The following is a 23,903-nucleotide window of genomic DNA, read 5'->3' as shown; positions in this document are numbered from 1 at the left end:
GCTTTTACCTGCTGTGGTCTACAGTGGTGTTGATCATGAACAGACCAGGGTTGTAAGACTGGTAAAGCTCCATTAATGGTGTCACCTTTAACTGAGAGTGTATTCTCCTTGGTGTTTGATTCCGAAGAGACGAGATCTATCTTCCTGGTGTGGTCAAGAACTCTATATGATGTATGATCTGAAGGATTTTAGACATGACTGAGTCTTCTTAAAACAAAAGATTCTCTCAAAGTAACATCGTTTTCCTGATTTCAAAGTGTAATACTTGTTGGCATCAACAAAAATGAAATACTGGGGGGCGGTGATGAATCAGAGGAATTGCAGGGTTGGAGCCAATGCCATGCTGAGGTATCAGAGCTGACTGTTTCGGTTCTACTAGCCAATGAAGCCAAGGTGAGCTTGGAAGTCAATGTGGGCAAATGGACGTAAGAAACACTGCAGTGCGCACCAATAGGCCGTCTCATGTCATCTCCGTGGATTGCCACATTGAATGGTTCTGCTTCGAAGTCTTGATCGGTGCATGAAAGGGAAATTTGCGGATCCAAAATTGACAACTTTGTTCTTGTCATCCTCATAGCAAAAGATTTTGTATATTAATATTGATTCTGAACGTTCAAGACAAGTTATTGTACTACCGAAGCCCACAAATTCCACACTTCCCATTGACCGAATGCAGACTTCCAATCTCCTATTTAGCATGCCGTCCACCGCCCCTTCTCCGCCCGATCGTGGCTCTTCCTCATGGGCAACCACCGCGGCACTCACCACCACCACATAAGCTCCTTCAACCCCTCATGCTGCTTCAGACCTTCCCCAACAGAAGACACCCCAAAGAGATCAGCTCCGACTGACAAAACCTCTTACTCCTCTTCTCACTCGAAGCAGAAGCGCCTGTTCCGCATCGGCTCCTTGTCCTTCACCCTGTCGTCGCCGCGAATCAGCTGGATGGGCCAGATAAAGAGATGCAGGCCATCTTCTCACGACTCCTCCTCCTCCTCCTCCTCCTCATCAGCCACCACTTCGTCAACCAGGAGTGGTTCTTGGTCTTCCAGGGGGAGCAGCAAGTTAATAAGGATCACAAAGGTTCTCCTGGGGAGGAGTGCAAGCCCTCCGGTATCCCCGGGGGAAGGAGCTGACGACCACAGTGCGTCCGGAGTTAGCATCAGCGTTGTCGACATGGACCCGCCGCTCCCGGTGCTGAGGCGAGCTGCAAGGAGTGAGGAATCGAACAGTTTGTGGGAGAGGAGATGTGGCGGAGCTGCACTCAGGGGCCTCCAGACTCAGCTGCCGCAGCAGCAACTCTGTGCTGTGGTGTTCTAGCTTGATTTGTCGATGGAGTTTCCTTAGGAGATGTGATCATGTGAGCCACTGATGCCTATGCTATTCTTCATCTTCATCAGTGAAGACTAGTTTGTTTAGACGATGATGAACAGGAACAGCTTCCAAGTTGCTTAGGAAACTCTTCGATGGACGTAAATTGTTGATGATTCATGTATAAACTGCTTGAGAATTAGTGAGCCACCACTCTGGGTGTTGATGCTGCTATGATCAATCTAATCTTTCCTTCTTTGTTGTGCTTCACATTCCTCTCCCTTTCTCCACCTCGTAATTGGCGAAGGTATCTGTGTTGTAGTGTCATGCGTCTGATACCGCAAGGTATCAGACGCAACCGACACGGGACAGGGGGCAAAGCGGGTCGGGTCGGGTCGGGTAATGTTCGCTTCCGCCCGAATCCGTTTCCATGTCGGAGCAACAGTGTCCGTCTGGTTCATTCCATTTCGCAGTTACATAACGGCGATCTTTGGTTCCGAAACCCATCTGCGTCGCCGCCGAAGCGCCTCCCGGACGCAGACGCTGCCACCGCTGCGATCTCTGTGCCGCCGACGCACCGCACCGGTGCGCGGCCGGGCTTCTCCGCTGCTCCTACCTCAAGCCGCCGGCCGACGGTTGCGTCGTCGTCAACGTTGGTGGCGCCGCCGCCACGGTGACACCGTCCCACCGACCTCTTGGTCGCTGCCTCTGCCGCTGCCATCCATCTAAAAGAGTTCCCCATTAGCAATTCTTGAGAGGTATCGGGAAGCCAATAGTTTTTGATCGCCAGGTGCTTGTTAAATTGTCTTTGACATGGTATATAGTGTCACAAAGCGACGCTCTATTCTGCGTTGAATTCTCTCGCGTTCATAGGGAGTCCGAGGGGTCATTGGCCTTTTCGTCGTCAGGCGCAGCAAAGATTCCCTTCGCCGCCACTTGCAAATGAACGCCGCTTCTGCTCCTTCCAAGCTCTATTCTGGTAACTCCGTTTCCGTCATCTCTCTCTGTCTCTCTTTCTCTCTCGCGCGCTGTGCCTCTCTTTTTCTATCTCTAATGGGCTTCCTCCTACTCTTCCTCCTATCAAACCTTCAGATGACGTCAGTCTCATCGTCGTCCTCCTCGATGCTAACCCCTTCTTCTGGGCGTCCTCAGCTGCCGCCGCTGGCGACTCCGCCTCCTCGCACCACCCCACCACCACCCTCCCCTTCTCCAAGCTTCTTAATCATGTACGCCCTCCCAATCTCTGCCTGAATGGTGAGGAATCCCATCAAGACCTGAATTCTAACCACAAGATTCGGTCTTTACCAGGTCATCCCATTGCTCAATTCCCTTCTCCTCCTCAACCAGCTCAACCAGGTCGTCCTTGTTGCCACCGGCGTCAACTCCTGTGGCTACATCTACGACTCGGGAGACGGTGGAGGGGGATCAGCATGTGGGAGTGTGCCCGCCATCTGTTCGGAGATTCTTCGTAGGTTGGAGGAGTTTGTGGTCAAGGACCGGCTCCAGGGGAAGAGCCCCGACATGGTGGTCGCCACTGGTGTATCTTCCTTGCTCTCTGGATCGCTCTCTCTTGCACTGTGCTGTATCCTTTGATGGTTTCTTTGCTTTTTGAAATGTTTTTTCCTTTTATTGTGGGTGTATGGTCCTTGATTGTGGAACAGATATACAGAGGGTTTTCAGATCCAGAGCTCGACATCCACAGCCTCGGGTAAGTTCAACATTCTGTTCTATTCTTCTTGTTTTCACAAGATTTGCTACTTCTTAAATATCTTTGTTATAATATAAGCCAAAACATGTTTGGATAATGCGAAGAGAATTTTCTGTGCATATGTAATTTTATACATCTTTAAGGGACATGATGTCTTTATTCATATTCTGAAGTTAGCATAACTTCTTGATATTAAACTACAGGGATATTAAATAATTCATGGATATTCAATGTCTTTACTCATTTTTCTGAACTGTGAAGCTAAGATCTCATTAAACAGGGAGAAGTAATCAGATGAGACGAGCATATTATGCTAGTTGAAATATAGATCCACTTTATGGTTATAAAATACTATGCTAATCGAAGAACTGTTTTGAACATGTCACTTATTACTTTTGACACGGTTGGACAATAGTGCCATCAACTCTTAAGAAATTTTGACATGCATGAAAGGACTTGGTGTTTACAAGAAAAACCTAGTAGTCCTCGGGGAGACATGGTTGGCATACTCATGACGTAGGATAGCTCAGGGAGCCATTTCACTCAGGTATGCCATTGAGTAGTTTGCCTAGGCATGCTCTTGGTTTCATCCATGCATGACAACAGTTTGCCATAAGTTGGGACTAGTGAGAACAGTCTTCTTCTTGATGATGAAATTCAAAATATCTTTATTATAGTTCTCAATGTCATTTAAGAAGTTACTGACATGTCTTGGTGTAACTTTAGCCAGGTGATTGTAATAGAATTAGATAGTTGAAGTAGACAGTTGCTTTTAGCTGTTCAAAAGGATATGCTTGAGCTTAAGAATTCTGCTCTGTTTTCCCTAAAATTGGTAACTTCTGATGTTGCAAAATTGTAGCTTTGTATGCTTTAATATGTTATTTCCACCAACACAAGTTAAGTTTTCCGATTGTTGTAATTTGCTGGTTAATTCATTCAATGCTTATTAGCTGTAATTTATCTATTATGGTATAAATTGTTTCTAACGTCTTCAGACAGATTTTATGCCTGCAGGGATCTCCAGATGGACCCGAACAGTATGTTATCCATGAAACATAGTGATATTGTGCATTCCTTCTTATATATTTGTTTCATCTCTGAGGAGGAGTATTGGCAGATATGTTGCAGTAATGAATGCAATATTCTCAGCGCAGCGTTCCATGGTACGCTGTGCCAAAATTAATATTATAGAAATATTTCATCTGCACTATTTGTACTTATCATTTGATAATATTGAAATGTATATCATGGTGATTGTTGAAAACATGTCTATGTTACATATGGTTCATAGATCTAGTATTGCAAATTCATTATAGTTAGGTTTCTGAGACATTCTCTTTATTATTGCATTATTTTCATAATTACCAGTAGAAAGCTTCTGCATCTTATTTGTTGGATTGACTATTTTATAGCTAGATTTTTCAAAACGTTTGTTGAACTGCCAACTTAGACAAGGATGGTACATCTAGTCTTCTAAGCTTCATTCAAATTAACTTCATTCTCCTTAGTAGTTCTGTAGGGTATTCTTTTGCAGGTTTACAATCTATTAAACGCATCTTCTGAATTATCTTTACATCTTCTCCTTCTTTTCTCTTTAAATTGACAAAACAAACCAGGATATATGACCGATTATCTAGGTGCTTCAGTATAAAATGTGGGATGAAACTTCAGGACTCTAGAAAACTGACTGGTGGTCAGATACGACTAATCCTCTGATCTAGATGAGGATTTATTTTGATATAAAACAATGTAGGAATTCATGTTCTACATGAGGTTGCAAATTCTGATGCTCGGTTGATGAAACTTAAAAGCATGGAACCATTTTGAATCTGGTTTGGGTAAGTAGCTTACCAAAATACAAGTCTCACTCAAGCTTATATTTCTGATTTTTAACAACCTTTGAAAAAGCTATGGACTTTATTATGAACTTTGTCACTTATGTTAGCTGAGCAACATCTGGTTGTACTAATTTTAAAATAAAGTTTTATAACTAACATTGGACACCTCCAAAAGAATCTCATTGGTAAGTTTCACTCTGCAGCAAAGTGCATTTAAAACAGGGGAGTGGCCTGCACTTCTCATCTTAGCAAATGGGGGGCTGCGTATAGTGTTGACGCCACTTTTTCTTGACTTTGTTTGAATTGATTTACATGTGCATTATGTACTTTGTTAATCCTATCAATTTCAAGTTTACTTTATAAAATTATTTTTTAAAATGTTCAGAACTTCAATTATTTTGCATTCTTTGCTTTTGATAAGTGACTACTTCATTAAAGTAGTGAACAAATCATTGATCTCTCAGATACCCATTGATTCCTGTGTCATGGGGGTTCAACACTCTGCTTTTCTTCAACAGGTTAGTTTATACAGTCCTTTAAGCTCCAGTAGCAATCTCAGTTTTTTTATAATTTAATTCCAGCACTATCAACTGTAATGAGTTTATTGCAATAAATTAACTTACAGGCTTCTTATATCACTGGTGGAGTTTATCTGAAACCACAGCAGTTGGATGGGCTATTTCAATACCTTTCGGTAAGCTATTACTTCTATTTTTCTGTTTGGTTACTTCTAGAGGAGAGGAGTATCCTTTTAAATGAGTTGGAAAAGTAACAAGTTGCACAAGTTAAGAAAATTTCTGTTTAGTTACTTCTACAGGAGAGGATATAAATGTTATAAACACATACTCACCTGATATCAGACTATTTCTTGCATATGACTGTCGTTTGAACTTTAGTCGTGCTTGCTAGATAACTGCTACTTGTAGATATCATACCGTGACCATATTTGACTAGTGAACTGTTATGGATACTTTTGCCAACTTACATAACTTTACATCAAGATATCACAGATTCTACAATTGTATGAAGGGTACCTTAGGAGATTTCACTCTAGTTGCTGCCAGTATTTTTTCTATCCATCATCTGGATACTTTTTTGAATATGGTGGTTTCAACGAACAATGGACTTAAATATTTTACTTTTTAACAGGCTTTTGTTTAATAGATTGTAATTAGCTATTTTCTGAATGTGATTTTGTTGATATATATCCACCTTTACTTTGGAATATTATTGAGAGAGTTGAGGGGAACACTTCGCAAATATGTTACTGCATTTGAAGGAATTAACTGGTGGCAGTATAATCAGTATTTTTTAGTTACTGGCATTTACAGTTTATGATCTGTAATTTTTAGTTATCTTATTGGCTGGGATAGCTATGAATTATTTCTGTTTTCTACTCATCTCGTACCATGTTTATTTGACCTCTGGTGAAAAATATGCAGGCCGTTTTCGCAACTGATTTGCAGTCACGCAACTTTTTGCAACTTCCTAAACCTGCAGGAGTTGATTTTCGTGCTTCGTATGTGCTTGCAACTTTTCCATCTGAATGAATCCTATTTTTCTATATTGTTTCCTTGGGTCTTTGTTTATTATGCAACTTATTGTTTTATTTTCTCAGATGGTGCTTTGTAAAGAAGAAACTTATGGTTGAAAACTTGTTTGGATGCAAAGTATCTCTTTTCAGAAAGAGGAGAATAGATACAACTAGAAATACTTAGCCTATTCTGACTTTGTATTTTGTTGATATGCTTGACATAAAATAATCTGCTCTAGCTTCAAGGGCTTCCTATCATTTTTCATATCTGGACTACCATGACTGTTATTATCAATGTCACTTTTGGCAATAGCCTGCTACCTGCTATCATGGTTCATGAACTGGCTGATGCTTATCCAGACAATTAGTTGAGTCCTATCCCAAATCTTTGATCTTTCTGGGTTCGGTGAGATCGGTTGGATTTTGAGTGATCCTGAGCCAATCCTGTTTGGTCTCTATTCAATCATGGTGGTCCACCTTAAACCGACTGGTCAAGTTGATACCTGCAGTCCTGTCAGTCCCAGCCGATCTTGCCTATTCGTGGTTAATTTCCATCAGATTTCATAAATCCTGACCAACATCCATAGAACACTGATCAATTTCTAGCTCATCGTGTTGGTTCTGGTTGATGTCTTGATCATCTTAAAAAATCTGTTCTATTATTTGATTTGGCCAATTGTGACCAACCACTAGCCTTGCATCTGGCAATGCATATGATCACTTATGCCATCAACGCAACCACCAATGCAACATAAAATTCTCTACTTCAATATTGGTTATCTGTGTTCATAATGTCTTGAGCACGAGGATAAAGGAATTTCTGTGATTTATGATGGCATTCTTATACCTTTTTGTATAAGGATAAGTGGATTCACTTGGTGATGGTAACTAACTATGGTACAGACAAGATTGGTCTGGTACTCATGTACACTCTTCTGTTTGGGTGGTTTATGGTTTGCTCAGAAAGTAATGCTATCCTATCATTCAAAATGGGGAAGAAACAATAAACAGAAATGATCGGAATGCCTTGTCAACTATAGGGGTTTCGGTCTAACCAACAAATGAAGTTATATGAACAAGTATATAAATTTGAGGAGTTATCAGCTGAGAATCTCAAAAGACAGATTTAAGCTAGCTGTGATGATTTAATGAATTGACTTATGATGTTGAAATCATTTACCTAGGGTAACATATAATCAGATGTGAAGAATCTCTACCATATTTTTATGTGATCGATATGCAAATGGTTTTATGGTATATGAACCTTTGTGCATAAACAATCTAGCTTGGTCCTCGTTGCTAGATTTTCCCTTTGAACTGACAGCCATATTCCCCTGCATTCTTGGTAAGTGTATCATTAACCTGGCATTGACATAGAGATGTTTGGTACCATGGATATTGCTGTTGCACATTTAATATTTACTACAATATCTTGCTGTCTTCACTCATCATCTAATATTTTACTGCATTGATACTTCACCCCAACTTTGTCACAGATGATTTTTCAAATTGCACAAGGCACCTACTTTCTTAGTTATTTGTCTGTTAAATATCTCAAGCTTCACAATTACCATGTGATCAATTTTGGTTCAGCAATTATTGTTTCTTCTTGCCAATTTTCTAATGCATCAAGATGATTAATTTGAGGTGGTCCATATTTCTTTTCTGCAAGTGTCTTTTTCTTTAGTCTCTGCTAATTGATAAGCTGTATTGAGACAGATGATCGTGTCAACTAATGCGTTTATGGCTTCTATGCATTGTCTGCCTATTCAGGCTCACATATAGATTAGCACAAAGATACAAACATCAAATCAAGAGACTTTAGTTATAATTCATTGCCCAAATAAAAAAAAGAACCGATGGACTTCTGCAGATGTTTTATTATTTTCTTTGGTAATCAACATGAAAATTGTACCAAAATTGAGAAGTAGTACATGAATAACCAACCTAAATAAGTGTTATTATTGTTGGTTCACATGAATTAAAATAATCTTGAAATGCTTGGTTGTACAAAGGACTTACCATTTCTTCAAATTTGTGTAAAAGTGGATGGTGTGAAAATTCTGGAGAACGAATGTACTGCAATATTGGTATTTAGTGATCATCAGTTAAACTTGATGTTATATTGGTGTAATCCTGGGATGTTAGGAAGGTTGAAATTGTTTTTCCAGGTATATTATTTACATAAACCATTTCCATTCAAATATATACTTCTACCTGAACATAAGTATTGTGCTCAATCACCAGTCCTGACATGTTTCATGTAATTGTACATATTAATTTCTGTCATTTGGCATGCTGTTTACATAAACCATTCTATTGCAATATGTATGCCCATCTGAATGTAATGTGCTCAATTACCATCCCCCATATGTATTATTATTATTATTATTATTATTACTTTTGTTTTGTTTTATGTAATTGTACATATTCTGATATATTTCAGTATTTTTCTGGTTCATGTAGATGTTTCTGCCACAAAAAGACAATTGACATGGGCTATGTATGTTCAGTTTGTTTGTCAATATTTTGCAAGCATCACAAGAAGTGTTCCACCTGTGGGTTAGTATTAATTTACACAAATAAATTTCACTCTTATAGAAACTCAAAATGCAAACCATTTACATATGATTTTTGTTTTTTTTATAAACCGCATTAGCAGTTGATCACATGAATATATTTGTTTTTCCCATTTTTCTTTCCTCATCATGATTTTCATGTCACATGCTGAGATTGCCACACTGCAATTAGGCATTCCCTTCTGTATGACTTATTTATTGCACAACATGCATATACAATCATGTGGCAATGACAAATCTTCTGGTGAATTGTACTATGATGCATGGACAAGGTCCCAGATCCTTGTAACTTTGTGATGATGAATGGGCAGTGCTGATCATACGTATATTATTACATACATATTTCCAGGTATCAGTTTTTTGCAAGATTAGTTGTATGATGGATCTTTGTTCTAATCGTCTATTTTAGCCAGTATTACATGGTTACTGGTTATCCTTTCAGTCTGTTAGAAGGGACATGCAAATTATGGCTTGGGTATATGACCAGTTTTACATATTAATATGTTGGGTAGTTAAAAAAGGAGCATGTCTGAAATATAGTGTTGCTGAGATAAAGATGTTAAGATGGATGGGCATTGTACCTTAAAAGATGGAACCAGAAACATCTGCAAGTATTTAGATGAAGATTTTACCATATAAGGATAATGTGAAGAAAAATAATCTTATCTGAATGATTGAATCACATGAATAAAATTTTCTTTGTACGCAAATCTAACGTGACTTGATGTCCGAACAAGCCCTGGATAGTGTGAACTAGTCTTTGGTGCCGAGCTTACATCGAATCATTATGTCTATTTTTTCAGTAATGTTTGACAAATTTAGGAATTGCTGATATCGTTCATCAGTCTCATCGATATAACAAGTGTCCTCTCAATTTAGCTCACCAGGTTGTGATCTAACTTTGCTGTATTTTGTTGGTACAACTCAGGTCTGATTTCAGTCAGGGGCCTACCGATGCTAATGCGTCATCGGATAGAAAGAGAAAGACTTCAGAGGTGCAGCCATGAGCAGGAGGCAAAATGCACATGAATTCTCTGTATTATTTAAGTTCATTGTGACGTTCAATACATGAGAGTTCCTAGGGCTAATCTGCTTTGTTTCTGAACAATTCTTTTTGCTGGATTGATGCACAAGCTTTTCAAACAAAGATTTATTTTCATTGTGAACCTTGCAAGGTTTAGAAGTCGATCACCGTTTGTGGTGGATTAAAGATAGGGAGATGAATCACCTTTTGCCATAGATTGTATGTATGTTCTGATGGTGAGTGCCAGTGCAATTGCTTCATCACGTCTTCGGTTCCGTTCAACCATACATCCCCTGCCTCTGCCTCCCATTTGAGCTGCATTTGCATCGGAAGTCACAAGCAGACGTCTAATATGATGCTACGAGAACTGGGAAGCTGTTCTTACCATGATATCATGACCACCACCACGGTTCTTCGTTACACCCTTGGCAGGTCTGTAGGTGTGTCGCAGCTGACGAAGATCTTCACTCCCTCGTCGCTCAGGTCGATCGGGGGTTGCATCTTCCCCGTCCTGCAAGTGCCCACTCTTTGTGGATCGTCTTTCCAAGTTTGACTCTCGGTGGCAGGAATGAGCATGGAGTCGGTAACCATGGGAAGAGACACCACCACCATTTGACACCAGGTGGAAGAAGAAGAATCGCTACTTGGCATCAGGTGGATCACCTGCGTGTGATGCAAGAAGTTGGCGGCTAACTTTCCACTTGGCACGGTTGACTTGGTTGACCAGGCTCACAACAACAAGTCAATCCTCCGGAAGTCGTAGTCCACCTTGGTAAGCTCCGGACTCGTTCCCTCTGCCACGACGGATTCTAAATCCCAGTATATGAACATGTCCATCCATAGCCATATTATTTCCGCACTGCACTATTGCTTTTCTTGATGCCATCAACTGTGCTATCTGCCATAGAGTTATGAGTTTTAGCAGTCTCATCTTTTGGCAGACTAAGCATATCGATCTGCCTTTTTTAGGGACACAAAACCATGGAACAAAAAGATTTGGTCGTAACGACGTGCTATATCTAAAATTCCTTTTCATTAAACAGTTATATTTTAAGAACCACAAAGGTGGATTATTATTATTATTATTAATACGGGTTTCACGTTATCTTTCTTGTGCATTTAATGCTTACTCCCATTTGGAACGTTCATTAATCACGGCATTGATATGAGCTAGAAATTAATGGAAAGAGAATAGAGAAATATTCATTACATAACCTTGGAATGTTGGGATCACTCGAGTGAGCCCGTCTCCTCTGGCCATGGAAAAAGCAAACCGGGTGGGATTGGGTTACACATACTGTATGTCAAGTTGGTCGGCCTGACAAAATTGACTCTATCAAAGGGGTCAAATTGAAGCTTACCAAATCGGATTCAATCGACTCGAAGCTGCTTCGAATGGTAACCACCACATGCGAAATATAATAAGTGCAGCGTCAAGCTTTTACCGAACGCAATCGAATTCATTGGCCCAATCCCAAAACCGCTGCCGATTACCACCACGAGAGTTACATGCATCAGCGAAGCGTCGCTATGACCGAGTAATCAACGCCTCTCGATGCATGCGTGTGAATCGTGCGTTGGCGTCTCACCTAATCTCAACCCCCAATTCCATTTGCTCCGAGTAATATATATGATATGTGGTCGTTTCACACATTCCCCTCCCCCCCCCCCCCCCCCCCCCTCTCTCTTTCTGTTGTTCTTCTTGGTTTGAGCCGATCTCGCGCTCCCGAGAGAAATAGGAGGCAGGAGAGAAGGAGAAGCGGGCGAGGAGGAGAAGGGGATCGGAGTCGATCGGGAGAGAGAAGGAAGCGGGGAGGGCGATCTCGATGGGGGACGCGTACTGCCCGGACTGCAAGCGGGGGACGGAGGTGGTGCTCGACCACTCGGCGGGGGACACGGTGTGCTCCGAGTGCGGGCTGGTGCTGGAGTCGCACTCCGTCGACGAGACCTCCGAGTGGCGGACCTTCGCTAACGAGTCCGGCGACAATGACCCTGTCCGAGTCGGCGGGCCCACCAACCCCCTCCTTGCCGACGGCGGCCTCTCCACCGTCATCTCCAAGCCCAACGGCGCCCAGGGCGATTTCCTATCCTCCTCCCTCGGCCGATGGCAGAACCGTGGATCCAACCCCGACCGATCCCTCATCCTCGCCTTCAAGACCATCGCCACCATGGCCGACAGGTTCGCCTTCTTCCGTTCTCGCTTTTCGCTACCGACTACTATGCCGATCTTTTTAGCTAAAGGTTACCGTTTCCGTATGAATCTGGCGTGAAGAGACGCCTTTAATGATGGACTCTGACCCTTGAACGAGTATGAATTTTGGGATTTCCTTCGATGGCAAACCTAGCGTGTTATTGGATGACGAAAGATCTTTGACTTGTAGAATCATTAGACGTGGCTCTTGTCTAAATAGAAAATCTGGTTGCAGATTCATGGATTAGGAAGGATCTTCCATATCCCGAATTGTTAAAGAGTCCGTTGTTGCCTGTATTAGAAGGTCTCCTGCAAAATTTTTAATAAGGAAATTTCTTCTTTTTCTAGAGTCATTAGATTTGGTTGGCACCATTAGATTTGGTCTGTTACAGAAAGATAAAATTGGATCTCTAGATACGTTTCAATCTCTGTATGCTATGAATTTAATGGAAGAGAGGACAAATTGGGACAACTTTGTAGTGACATTTGATTCTTCCATCTAGGTTCTTCTTTGATCGATATCTGTACCGCCATTGTGCTAATCTAGAAAATAACATTTTGTATGTGAAGGAATTAAGAGGAAGGAAGACCAAGGGAAAATTGTGGTTGGGTTAACTCTCCATGCCATCTCTGACAAATAACTGATTTAACTAAAGAGTGAAATCGTAATATAGTAACAACTCTTGTTAAGTAGACTGGAGAGTTAATAGTGTAGGATATAGGGAGTTCTCCATTGCTTTAACAACCACAATGTTTCTATTGTCAGATCTGATCTTTTGATGTACATTTTTAATTTGAATATATTTATGTAACTTTGGGAACCATTTCTTTTTTTCTCTCATGTGTCTACCTTTAGCATAATGAAATGGCTTCTTGATGTAATATCTATGTGGTTGGAAACATTTTTAAGAACATAAACGACATTTATGGACATTCCTTTTTTTAGTTAAAATTTTAAGAGATTTGGGTCAGGTTAGTTAGAAAGTTCAGTGTTTAGAATAACATTGACACTTCTTTCGTTTTACTATATATTCAGATATTACACAAGTTCTGATCTGGTGGTTTTTGTTTTCCAGGTTGGGTCTTGTTGCGACTATCAAGGTACAAGGTCTCCCTTGACGTTGTTCCAAACCTGTTTTACCTCTAATTCTTTTCATAGAGGTAGACCATGAAATCATGCATCTTACTGGATAAGCTTATGGCTCATGATAAACTAGCAGTATGCTTGAAGTTTTCTGTATACTAACTTTCCATGAGTTTGGTAAGGAATGAGGATGAGATGGGTCAAAGTTTCTCTGTGTCTGAATCCTTTTTCAATGATTGTTTCTAAAAGTTCTATCTGCACCATGTTATCTCTTTGTCTATCATTTATTTGTTTGGTTGGAAAGGCACAATAACTGCAGATCTTCATGACAATAGATAAATTAGATTGAATGAAACATAAAGCTTCGTTGGCTTTTAGACTCATTTACGAGGAATGCAAGTCAAGATGCTTTATGCAGATGATGGTTTTGTCATTCTGCAGTCCAAAGAGTTTTAGTCTCAAGTAACTATTTTATTCTACTTTTCATGAAAATGTTTTTTCTATATTTTCTTTGTTTCTATTAACATAAAATATTTTTATAATTTACAACAATATTCAATCATTGTGCGCTTAGATGCTAGATGACTACATTGGTTCCGTTCAACACCTTAGTAATATTGATATGGTCAAGATGTTCATAGCTTTTCATCATCGGGCCACTTTGAAAGTGATACTGCATAATTATTTTGGTGTTATATTTTTGCTTCCTCTGTCAACACCTTGCTTGGGAGCTGGGACTGCTAGGCTTCAAAAATTGACGAGGCGCAGCTGTTTTTCTTGAAGACTTAAGTATTCAAAGTCCTTTTACTGATTTTTATGATTTCACAAATCACAATAGTTGCAATTTATCTACTTATGAGTTGAATGGCATTGCAAAGGTGGTGTAGGGGATTGAAGATTGTAAAATCTTAAACATTCAGTTATTTGATCTTAGATGTAGGTACATGGTGGTAATTAATATGGTACTTGTGTAGATGAAGACTTCTATATGGCAGGTCAGCATGCATAAGAGTCTGATATGGAAATAAGTATCACTTTATGGGAACCACAGAATTTTAGAAAGGAAACAATCTTGTTCAAATGAGGAATATGACTTGGACAATGTTATGATGATCTTTTTTGTATGTCTATTCTCTTTGCTACTAGCTCGAAATATCTACTCAAGAAATGAAATATCAGTTGGACTGGTATGTATTGAACAATATTTATCAGTCTGACCAAGGGGTAGTAGTAGACCATATAGGTTGCTCCTGATCAATATTTAATATCTTTTTTTGGGTAATATTGGCTATACAGGTTAGTGTAACTTGCAATATACTGATACCATGCCTTTTCAATCAATTATAGAAACCTGCATACCGGAATTTAAACCCTTGATAATTCCGATTGGTCTTTTGATGATGTAATTTCTTCAGGACATGCCAGAGTTGGCTTGTGATCCTAGAACAAAATTCTTCTCAAGTTCTCTATCTGCTAACTTTATAGGCTGTGTCAAGAAGATATCACACACACTCTCTCTCTATCTCTCTCTTCACTTTCTCTAAGTTCTTTCTTTCATTGTCTCTATTACATTGGCCACCCACCCAACCAGAAATTCATGCTGCTGACAATAGCAACATATGAAAATCATAACAAAAAAGTCATATTTCAGGACATTTATGTAATTCTGTCATAATTTATGATTCTGAAGCAACAGATTTTGCTTTTCAGTCTAAACATGTTCTTATATGTCAAAACCCTGACTCTAAGCTGACCTCTTATTGTCTCCTAACATGGGAATCAGTGCTGTGGTAGTACCAACATCAGCCATTTTTTAGCAGTATCCGAGAGCCAAAAACCATGATCTTTTTTCCTTAGTTATGTGCATTGACATCGTGATTCAACTCGTAGATCTTTGGTTACATCATACATCATTTGTTTGCTCCTTTGGATCCTGTTTGTCATAATATCACCTTGCACCAGGAAATCCAACTCTATTTCTGTGAATTTATTAAGTCTATTCTTCATCATATGGATAACTTATTAGAACTTTTATGCCACCTGTTTTATCCTTGACAATTTAGTGGAAATCAATTTTATCTGAGTACCATCTGTTAATATTCTAATGACCTCTTTAATTCTGAATAGTTGCTGACAATAATATCTGAGTAAGCTAAACATGTAGAATCAAGAATATTTAGAAAAATTCTTATTCCTATGTAATAGTCTTCTATCTCCTTGCTTAGGATCGAGCCAATGAGATATATAAGAAAGTTGAAGATCTTAAGTCTGTTAGAGGACGAAATCAAGATGCAATTTTGGCTGCTTGTCTATACATTGCTTGTCGGCAGGAGGACAAGCCTCGTACTGTAAAAGGTTACTTATTTCTAATTCTCTGTGTATTCTGGTTTTCTTCTCTAGTGGGTATCACTAACATGTATTTTCCATTTAATTAGAGATTTGTTCTGTTGCCAATGGTGCTACAAAGAAGGAAATAGGTCGGGCCAAAGAGTTCATTGTCAAACAGCTTGAAGTTGAGATGGGGCAATCTATGGAGATGGGTACAATTCATGCAGGAGATTTCTTGGTTAGTTTGAGCAAATTCTGCCAATTACTTTCTTTTGCCACATAAAATTGAATAATCTTGTTTTTTTATTCTTGATTCCTAATTTTTTTTCTTTTCCTTTTTCGCTTGTGTGTCTTTAGTTGTTTAATATGTATACTTATCATTTATCATAACTTTCTGCTGTGGTCCTTGCAGAGGCGGTTCTGTTCACATCTTGGCATGACTAACCAAGCAGTTAAAGCGGCTCAAGAAGCAGTTCAAAAATCAGAGGAACTTGATATTCGGTATTGCACTTGAAATAGCTTGATAAAGCTGATAGGCAACTGCATTTTAGTATTTTGCTTTCTCAGACAGAAGAACCTGACATAAGACGTTTCATTTTTAGAATATTTTGACATAAATAGGATACTGCCTTTTAGTCTTATAGACTTTTCATTTAAGGTTGTGGTTTTAGCCTTGAGTTCAAACTGGTACCAAATCAAGCAATCCTATGTTTTTCAAAGATTGTGCATGGCCAACTGATTGTGCTCGAAGAGTTTGAGATTTAGTATGACCGATGATGCCAGTCCCAGCAGAGGCCTCATTGTCGGTGCTACCACAGCTTGCTAACTTGCTGATTTCACACCTAATACGGAGACTATATTGTCTTGAAAGTTTTTAATCCTCAGGGAACAGTACTTAAATTTTATAAAGCAGTTTACAGTTCTCAGTACATGTTGCTAGGAGAAAATGGTCAGGTCATAAGCTTATTCCATATTCATGCAACTTTTGTTTCATTTTGTGATAAATCAACCAGTCATCAGAACATATCAACATTGTTCATATGATTCTTCTCTTTGAAAGCTTGATGACCTTGCTAAATTGCAGGAGGAGTCCCATCTCAATTGCAGCAGCTGTTATTTACATGATAACCCAGTTGTCTGATGACAAGAAGCCCCTCAAAGGTTCTTCAGTCTCATTATCAATTCTGTCACCATTATTATTCTTTAACATTAATGTATTTATTCTTTAACATCAACATTTTTCTGCAGATATATCCCTTGCAACCGGTGTGGCAGAAGGGACCATAAAGAACTCCTATAAAGATCTTTATCCTTATGCTTCGAGGATCATTCCTACCTTTTTCGCCAAGGAGGAGGATCTAAAGAACCTTTGCAGTCCGTAACTTGTTCTGTGATTGATGCTATCATCTTTATCGCAGAAGACCTAAAGAATCTTTGCAACTGCAAATTATTCAGACGCAAGGAATTTGAAATTTTTAGATTTTCTGCCGAGAGGAATGCTGCATTAAGCATAATATTTTGCTAATAGGTGTATAAGAATTTATTTCTTGCCTACCAAATTGATTTTCACAGGTGCATTTTTCTCTTTTAAGATGAACTTGTGGGTCAAATTAAATGGAAAAGCATTAGATGTTTAGTGAATCATTTAGAGAGGCAGTAAGCAAAGGCTTTCGGTTCTTAAATGTAGAAATTTGGCCTGTCTTAATTCAGTTTCACTAGCAATCTCTCTCAGATGCTTATTTCTTTTTCCAAAAAAGAAACAACTGTGTTATCTTATCAAAGATTGAATAAGAATACAATTTAAGTTGTTTTGCAAGCACAATTTAAGATGACCAAATGTTGATCATGTTTTCTTCCCAATTAGAACAAGCAATCTCTAAAAGAAATATTTGGAGACCTTTTTTTGAACTGATAAACTTCAGTTTACTCTCTTAAATTCTTATATTATTAAGATCCTGACTATGACTTTCCTAACATCATATAAGCTGGATTGATCTGCTATGATATGTTGATTCTTGAATAAGATATCTTATCCAAAGGCTTATTGCTGTCCAACAACAAATTAAGCCCAATTTTTCACATACCACATCATGATCTAATATTTCTGATCTCATCTCAGTAACTTGAAACAGTTCCTCAGCTTTCTTTCACCGGAGAGCCTCTGGGCGAAACGAGAGAGGGCTTCTTCGTTCGTTTCCTCTGCTTCACATGGCTCGAACGTTCCATTCTCTAAGTTCGCCCTCGACGCTGGCTTCTTAAGCAGCTCGTTGCCCATCTCCACCAGCTTCTCCAAGTTCTCCCTCGTCGAGATGTCCACCGACGAGGCGTCGCCGACCAAAGTATCATCCTGCTCGAACTGACCACCGATTCACTTCTACGGAAACGAGGGGTAGAAGCTATCGACCTTTCTTCTGCAAGCAAGAACCCGTTACCTGTATGCGTAGGTAATGCTCCTCGGAGTGGAGTGCTCGAAAGAGAACAGGTACGTGGATGTCCACCATGTCTGCACTCGCCTGAAAGAAGATGTCGATGATAGGAGTGCTTCCCTTGTTGTACAGCCACTCGAGCAAGCCCCACTTGGCGCTCTCTTGCGCGCTAAATTTCCCCTCTTGCTTGTTAGAACCAGTCCCCAGAGAGATGACGAGGAACCTGCCGGAGTCCGCCGGCTTGATCGGAAAGAAGTCCGCATTCTCCATCAAGATCTCCTTCGTCACTTGGCTCATCGCAGTTAAAGTCTGTCCATCGTTCTGCGTTAGCTCCATCCACCCTAATATCATGTCATGGAGATTCTTAAGTCTTACCGGGTTGTTTGCAGCCACACCACCGTCGACGAGGTTGAACTCCCGAGTGCCCCCTTGATGGTCTTCCGTCTGGAAGTAATGACCAGGAAGATAAGTTGGTGCTGCAGACGTACCGATGCAAATGTCCGACAGGAGAGCGTCCTTCAACGGTGTGTACTTCGTCTGCAGTCACCATTCGTTCATGAATCGGGAGAACGTACAAGAAACGATCCATTCGACCGGTGAGAGAAGAAGGATGCGTACCTCAAAGGTCGAGAAGACGATGGGCTGCAGAAGCTTGATGTCGAAAGTGGGAATGACTATGTTGGTTAGGGTTTGGCTAAGCTTCGTGTCACCGAGCAGTTCTTGAATCTTGGAGTGCAGAAACTTGCCGTCGTACTTGGGTCCAGTGGCTGCGTCAAACAAGTTCCACACGATACCAGCTCTGCATGAGGTGAATCATGGACGACTACTTAGTTTGAAGGATCACCATATCCGATCTGTCTTTGGAACTTCCAACGATGATTTGAGTCCATCATAAATCTATCTACGTATATAACTACACGAAGCTCACTTCTTTTGCGGGAAAAACTTGGGGCTATTATCCAGAAAAAACTGAATGATATCCTTTGCAGCAAAGAGCGGCCGGCCGTCGTTATTGGGTGCCGTAAGCATCGTAGTAACGAGGCCTCCGGTGCTCGTTCCAGCAATCACATCAAAATAGTCTGCGATTCTTGCATCCGGTCCGTCGAGTTCCTGAGATAAATCACACCCGCCACCAAGTCAACCAAGACGTACGAGCATCGCAAGGAAGCATTACCACGTTGGAGGAGTGTGGATGAAGACCCAGAGAACGGTACTTGGAGCTTGGATTCGAGGAAGGCGAGGATGGTTGCGGGGATAAGCCCGCGCACACCTCCTCCATCTATGCTTAGAACTGTGACCAGCTTCCCCGGAGCAGGTGCAGGGTTAGAGTCGATGCCATCAGTGGTGTCTGCAGTTGGATCTTCGGCCATCGTCCGGGAGAGGGTTTGAGAGTCTTGTGACATCCTTCTACAGAAGAGATCTATATACGAAAAGAAGGAAAGATTAAAGAAAGCCTTCCTGGATCTTGTTCAGCCATACCAGTTCTTGTGCTTTGTTATGGCATATATAGCCAACCCTAAATAGAAAATAAGCGAGGACAACTTGTGCCCCGGAGGTCACCATACAAAAAAAAGGGATGAAGAGCAGCACGTCATGCCTGCCTCCGGACAACATTTGACGTAGTCGTTCTGCATTCCACACTATCATTTTGACGTTAAAAGGAGAGCTAAGAATATTAGCTTATCGATTTACTCAACGAATGCTCAAGCAAGATCGCTTTACTCTCGACACATAATACTTTCATAAGCTCCAATGCGGTGCTGATGCCCCAAAAGATATCTACGATTCCCCGAGTCTGGGCAATCTTACATGATTGGTGGATCGACAGATGCATCTGTTGGCATTCTTCCAACTTGCACTTATCCGACATAACACCTACGGAAATGTGTAACTTGTTGCATTAGTTTCCTGACTGTAAGCTACCACTTTGTTGCATATAGCCAACTCCACTCTGATGCATATATCAGAAACATGAGATTACAAGCTTAAGCTTATAAATACATGTAATCCACATAAAGAATTCTGATAGAATGTTGGGTAGTTTTCGATGATTTGCATGTGTAGGAAGTGATGGCACGCTACACCTTCTAAAACTAGAACATGAATGAGTAAGAATATACTTTTCTGAATCGTTGTAAGAACTCTGTGGTTCCTTTTCCATATGTCTTAAGGAAATCGAAGAAGGACAAAACTAATATGAAAAAGGTAGGTCAGAAATATACATCCTACCGTTGATTCTAATGGGCATGATACAACCTGAACAGAAGGAGATGCAATGACAAGAATATTCAGAAACCGGCACTGGATGATATCAGATTGATTCAATGGGAAAGATGGTAGTGATCGGTGCTCTTATTGAGAGAAAGATGGGGTGATTAGATTAGCTCATCATCGTTACATCAGATAAAAGAATACAATGAAGTAGTCACGGAAGAAAGCATAATGAACAAAGAACTAAAACCCTCACAATTTTGATTGTCATGACACATGGAAATTGATTCTGACTTGGTTTCTTTTATGAGTATTGTCATGTCTTTATATCCTGTATTTTGCTTTGATCGAAGGGTAAACAATATTGATATCTTATACCTTGAATTTGAGAATGTCTTTAATTCATATCCCATATTATCTCACTTGGATCTACTCCTACAAAAGATTGTGTTGAGGGTGCCTTTGGCAAAGTCCCTTTGACTAGTTAAGTTAATTCAATTTGTTATAACCTAAAAAGATCCAATAAGGAGTCGAGTATTATAAATTTGTTAGTTTAAAATGAAAATACACCTAAAATGATTTGCTTTATCTAGTGTTGGTTTTGTGATTGTGATTGTTACTTAATATTAAGCAATTTAATAATAAAATATTCTTTTTTATACCATGCTGATGTAACATATCCAATTATTACTTCATCATCTTGGGGATGTAAATTGACACACCAATTCTATATCTCAAATTCTAATTAATTAAAAATAATACTTATATTATCTATACTCTCATTCTTCTTCGGAGGTAAGAGATTCTCTATCTTATATCATAACATTGATTTTACGATATCAACACCTATTGTTTGTATAAAAATGAATTAAACAATATATCATATATCTTTTTGGGTTTGATCGGAGGCATGAGAAAATGGGGGATGCTTTGGCCATGACGACCACCTTAGATGCTTTGATTTTTTTTTTTTTTCTTAGGGTGGATGTATCATGTACCAAAGGGATGATTTACGTATATCATATATTTTAAATGATTTTTTCTTTTTGGGATAAATCACTTACAAGAGGGACACTAAGACATGTTAGAATACTTCATATGTTTTTTCTTTAACTAAAGTAAAAGTATCATGTTTGGATATACTAAATATTTTAAATATTCTTTTCCTATCATGTATCACACGTAAAAGATACGTTTTATGCATGTGAAATATTTTTATACATATCTCATAAGTAGACGTATCACATATAAAAAAGATATTTTAGACATAATAGGCATGATTGAAACATCTTGTATAAGAGGGACGATTTGGTTATGTCGAACAATTTAGTTGCATTGCATCAAATTACACGTAAAAGAAATGTTTGAAGTATGTGAGGTGTAGTGATGCTTATGTCTAGATGAATACATTGCGAATAAACGAATGCTTATATTTTGGATGGATGTATCACATGTAAGAGGGATGCTGGGTGTATTGAGTACTTCAATTTTTTTTTTCGTCTTAAGAAAATACAATATACACAAAAAGGATCTTTTAAGAGGACATGTTCTTGATAGGGTTTTTAGGTTCGATTTTCCTATGACATTTTCTTTTAGTGCTAATTTGATATGATCAATTTTGATAATTAATTTGACGTGATAAAATTGATTCGGGTTGTTTTTCGAGTGTTCTTACTTTTATAAGAGGAAAATAAATTCGACTAATTAGGAGAGAAAATATGCATATGTTATTTCGGTTAGAAAACATTTGTAGCTCATATTTTACTTTAGTTAGAAGATAGAAAAAATTAATATTTTGTATCTCGTATTCATTTACTTTGCTCTTACAAAAAAATTATATTTGAAGGTGCATCGTGTAAGATATTTTTTATGGCTAAGTCAATTTCGAATTATTGCAAGGGAAAAAGACTCGTAAAGTTTAAGTTTTCAAATAACTTTAGTATATTCAAAATAAAAATATGTTAAAAAAAACTTATTTTACAAAGTGTTGATTTATTTTAATTATTAAATTAGTTTTTGATAATCGAATATGAATTCTAATTCGGAGCCAAACGAGACCTTCATTGGCATGTGTCTTAGTTCAATATCAGAGTATGACTTATTTGCCCAACTTTGAGGGTGTTGAATCATATAAAATTATATCGGTGGTATTATTGACAAATGTCCCTTTGATACTTAAGCCAATTTAGAGTTCAGAGGATTTAGATGTAGGTTGAGAGCAATATTCAAGTGTGTTTGGGAAACACATCTAAGGAGCCCTTTTATAGCAATATTTAAGCATGTTTGAAAAACGCACATAAGGAGCCCTTTTATAGTAGGCTTTTAGGACTATTACTCCCATGACCAATATCGATTATGGAAAGTAATTATGTGTTTCTCTCGGGCCTAATTGTGATCATGTTGCATTGAATTTGAGAGGAGGTAATGACCCAATCGACTTGGCCATATATCATCGAAATGTTGTCTATGTGATACTATGGTATTGATCACGTAGTGCTTAATTGCATATTATTGATATGTCAAGTATATCTTTATTCACCCTAGATAAGTGTTTGGAAAAACTGTCACATTTGTCAATATTTTCGAGCCAACATCAAAGGGTTGATGATATACGCTCCTCTTCTACACATGCTGAGTTCTCCAAAGCTCAACCTATAGCCACGACAGTACAATTGAGGCCAAATAACCTCTCTCCTCCCTTTGACTAGGAAGCCTCCATCTCATAGTGGAAAGTCAATCACTCGATGAAATAGATGGAGTAGACGTTGGTTAAGGTCAATCCCTTAGGGTGCAAATAAGGAGAGGGGTTGGTCCACACCTCAAACACTTGTTGTTGTTGGCATCGGTCCTCCTAGTCCGGAAGGACTTGACATGATTGGACGAGGAGAGCATGTCATCGGCCTTCCATCATTGGCGATGGAGGCGATGACCCTATCGGATGCTTACTCAATTGAGACTTAGTGGACGGTGCCAATTGTTGAGTGGTGGTGCAGAAGAAGCCTCTAGACTCTCCATCGGGGGCTGATCGTGCCTTTTCTCCTACATCTGAGCTTCTTCTCGACGAGTTAAGGTGGTTAGATGATGGGTACTTTGCTTCCTTCCCCCTTATCATGACATGTCAACAACTCAAAAAACATTAACATGGAGATTCATGTTTATGAAAAAGGCTAAGTTAGAGTCGAGTCTCCGTAGATAAAAGAGGAATGGCACGAAGATTAGTCTTGGGTATCGACTTTAAGGCATATAACCTTAGGGTGATATTTTGAAAATCTCCATGATCTTTTGAAACCCCAATGGTTCAGCAAATCTGCACGTGAGTGCTTAGGAAGAGGCCACGTGGGCTCGATGTTAGGTTATTATTATGAGATCACATAAATTAAATTTGACTAGATATGATGAACCACTAAAATGATGTGCCCCTCAGAGTTTGTAACAAAAACGACTCACACGTGCAAATGAGGAAGCGATGCGTTTGTACGAGGGCACCGAGTTGAACCATTCGACAAACCAATTCATAGAACAACTCTAAGCTGGCCAACAACCCAACTTCAATGACACGTAGCTGAATCGATTGAAAGAGCACTTCGACGATGTAGTTGAATTGGCTTAAAGTGCACTTCGATAATGCATAGTTGAATCGACCTAAAGCGTAATTCAAAGACATGAAGT

General features: G+C 39.4%; 4 protein-coding genes across 7 annotated transcripts; 3 read left to right on the top strand and 1 right to left on the bottom strand.

Annotated features, from left to right (window-relative positions):
- The first annotated feature begins 741 nt into the window (after positions 1 to 741).
- Positions 742 to 1,320, top strand: LOC135680129 (uncharacterized). The gene has a single exon (XM_065194116.1). It carries the CDS (start codon positions 742 to 744, stop codon positions 1,318 to 1,320), a length of 579 nt encoding a protein of 192 aa, XP_065050188.1.
- Positions 1,321 to 1,794: 474 nt separating this feature from the next.
- LOC135678665 (general transcription and DNA repair factor IIH subunit TFB4-like) lies at positions 1,795 to 10,129 on the top strand. Of its 4 annotated transcripts, none has more exons than XM_065191731.1 (12): positions 1,796 to 2,069; positions 2,185 to 2,290; positions 2,404 to 2,537; positions 2,620 to 2,893; positions 2,973 to 3,019; positions 4,019 to 4,056; positions 4,137 to 4,182; positions 5,322 to 5,375; positions 5,483 to 5,551; positions 6,300 to 6,376; positions 8,858 to 8,953; positions 9,899 to 10,129. In XM_065191731.1, exons 2-12 carry the CDS (start codon positions 2,254 to 2,256, stop codon positions 9,975 to 9,977), a joined length of 951 nt encoding a protein of 316 aa, XP_065047803.1. In that variant the 5' UTR covers positions 1,796 to 2,069; positions 2,185 to 2,253; the 3' UTR covers positions 9,978 to 10,129. The 4 variants fall into 4 exon arrangements, with proteins under 4 accessions (XP_065047805.1, XP_065047803.1, XP_065047801.1 ...); XM_065191729.1 differs by having other exon boundaries at positions 2,136 to 2,290; XM_065191732.1 differs by having other exon boundaries at positions 1,796 to 2,101.
- A 1,540-nt stretch (positions 10,130 to 11,669) lies between these two features.
- On the top strand, positions 11,670 to 17,188 carry LOC135678664 (transcription initiation factor IIB-like). Its single transcript, XM_065191728.1, has 7 exons — positions 11,670 to 12,173; positions 13,262 to 13,286; positions 15,495 to 15,624; positions 15,705 to 15,835; positions 16,010 to 16,098; positions 16,682 to 16,758; positions 16,846 to 17,188. The coding sequence occupies exons 1-7, from the start codon at positions 11,821 to 11,823 to the stop codon at positions 16,977 to 16,979; spliced, it is 939 nt and encodes a 312-aa protein (XP_065047800.1). The 5' UTR covers positions 11,670 to 11,820; the 3' UTR covers positions 16,980 to 17,188.
- Positions 17,189 to 17,589: 401 nt separating this feature from the next.
- On the bottom strand, positions 17,590 to 19,393 carry LOC135680128 (patatin-like protein 2). The gene is made up of 6 exons (XM_065194115.1): positions 19,238 to 19,393; positions 18,952 to 19,133; positions 18,642 to 18,822; positions 18,399 to 18,560; positions 18,030 to 18,332; positions 17,590 to 17,944 (listed from the first exon to the last, which is right to left on the bottom strand). Exons 1-6 carry the CDS (start codon positions 19,391 to 19,393, stop codon positions 17,708 to 17,710), a joined length of 1,221 nt encoding a protein of 406 aa, XP_065050187.1. The 3' UTR covers positions 17,590 to 17,707.
- Between the last annotated feature and the right edge of the window lie 4,510 nt (positions 19,394 to 23,903).

The sequence above is a fragment of the Musa acuminata genome, chromosome BXJ1-7, assembly GCF_036884655.1.
Source record: "Musa acuminata AAA Group cultivar baxijiao chromosome BXJ1-7, Cavendish_Baxijiao_AAA, whole genome shotgun sequence".
NCBI classification, from domain to species: Eukaryota; Viridiplantae; Streptophyta; class Magnoliopsida; order Zingiberales; family Musaceae; genus Musa; species Musa acuminata.
Note: the sequence above shows the minus strand (reverse complement) of the source record. Positions and strands in the feature narration are given on the sequence as shown.

What these genes read in the sequence shown, in the direction of transcription:
- LOC135680128 (XM_065194115.1), bottom strand. Translation starts at nt 19,393, where the DNA reads ATGGCCGAAGATCCAACTGCAGACACCACTGATGGCATCGACTCTAAC. An exon ending in GTGTGGCTGCAAACAACCCG is followed by an intron (nt 18,333 to 18,398) that starts GTAAGACTTAAG and finishes AACGATGGACAG; the next exon opens with ACTTTAACTGCGATGAGCCA. An exon ending in AGCATTACCTACGCATACAG is followed by an intron (nt 17,945 to 18,029) that starts GTAACGGGTTCT and finishes CAGTTCGAGCAG; the next exon opens with GATGATACTTTGGTCGGCGA.
- LOC135678665 (XM_065191731.1), top strand. Translation starts at nt 2,254, where the DNA reads ATGAACGCCGCTTCTGCTCCTTCCAAGCTCTATTCTG. An exon ending in TCTCCAAGCTTCTTAATCAT is followed by an intron (nt 2,538 to 2,619) that starts GTACGCCCTCCC and finishes GGTCTTTACCAG; the next exon opens with GTCATCCCATTGCTCAATTC. An exon ending in GGCTATTTCAATACCTTTCG is followed by an intron (nt 5,552 to 6,299) that starts GTAAGCTATTAC and finishes AAAAATATGCAG; the next exon opens with GCCGTTTTCGCAACTGATTT.
- LOC135680129 (XM_065194116.1), top strand. Translation starts at nt 742, where the DNA reads ATGGGCAACCACCGCGGCACTCACCACCACCACATAAGCTCCTTCAAC.
- LOC135678664 (XM_065191728.1), top strand. Translation starts at nt 11,821, where the DNA reads ATGGGGGACGCGTACTGCCCGGACTGCAAGCGGGGGACGGAGGTGGTG. An exon ending in TCAGAGGAACTTGATATTCG is followed by an intron (nt 16,099 to 16,681) that starts GTATTGCACTTG and finishes GCTAAATTGCAG; the next exon opens with GAGGAGTCCCATCTCAATTG. An exon ending in TGACAAGAAGCCCCTCAAAG is followed by an intron (nt 16,759 to 16,845) that starts GTTCTTCAGTCT and finishes ATTTTTCTGCAG; the next exon opens with ATATATCCCTTGCAACCGGT.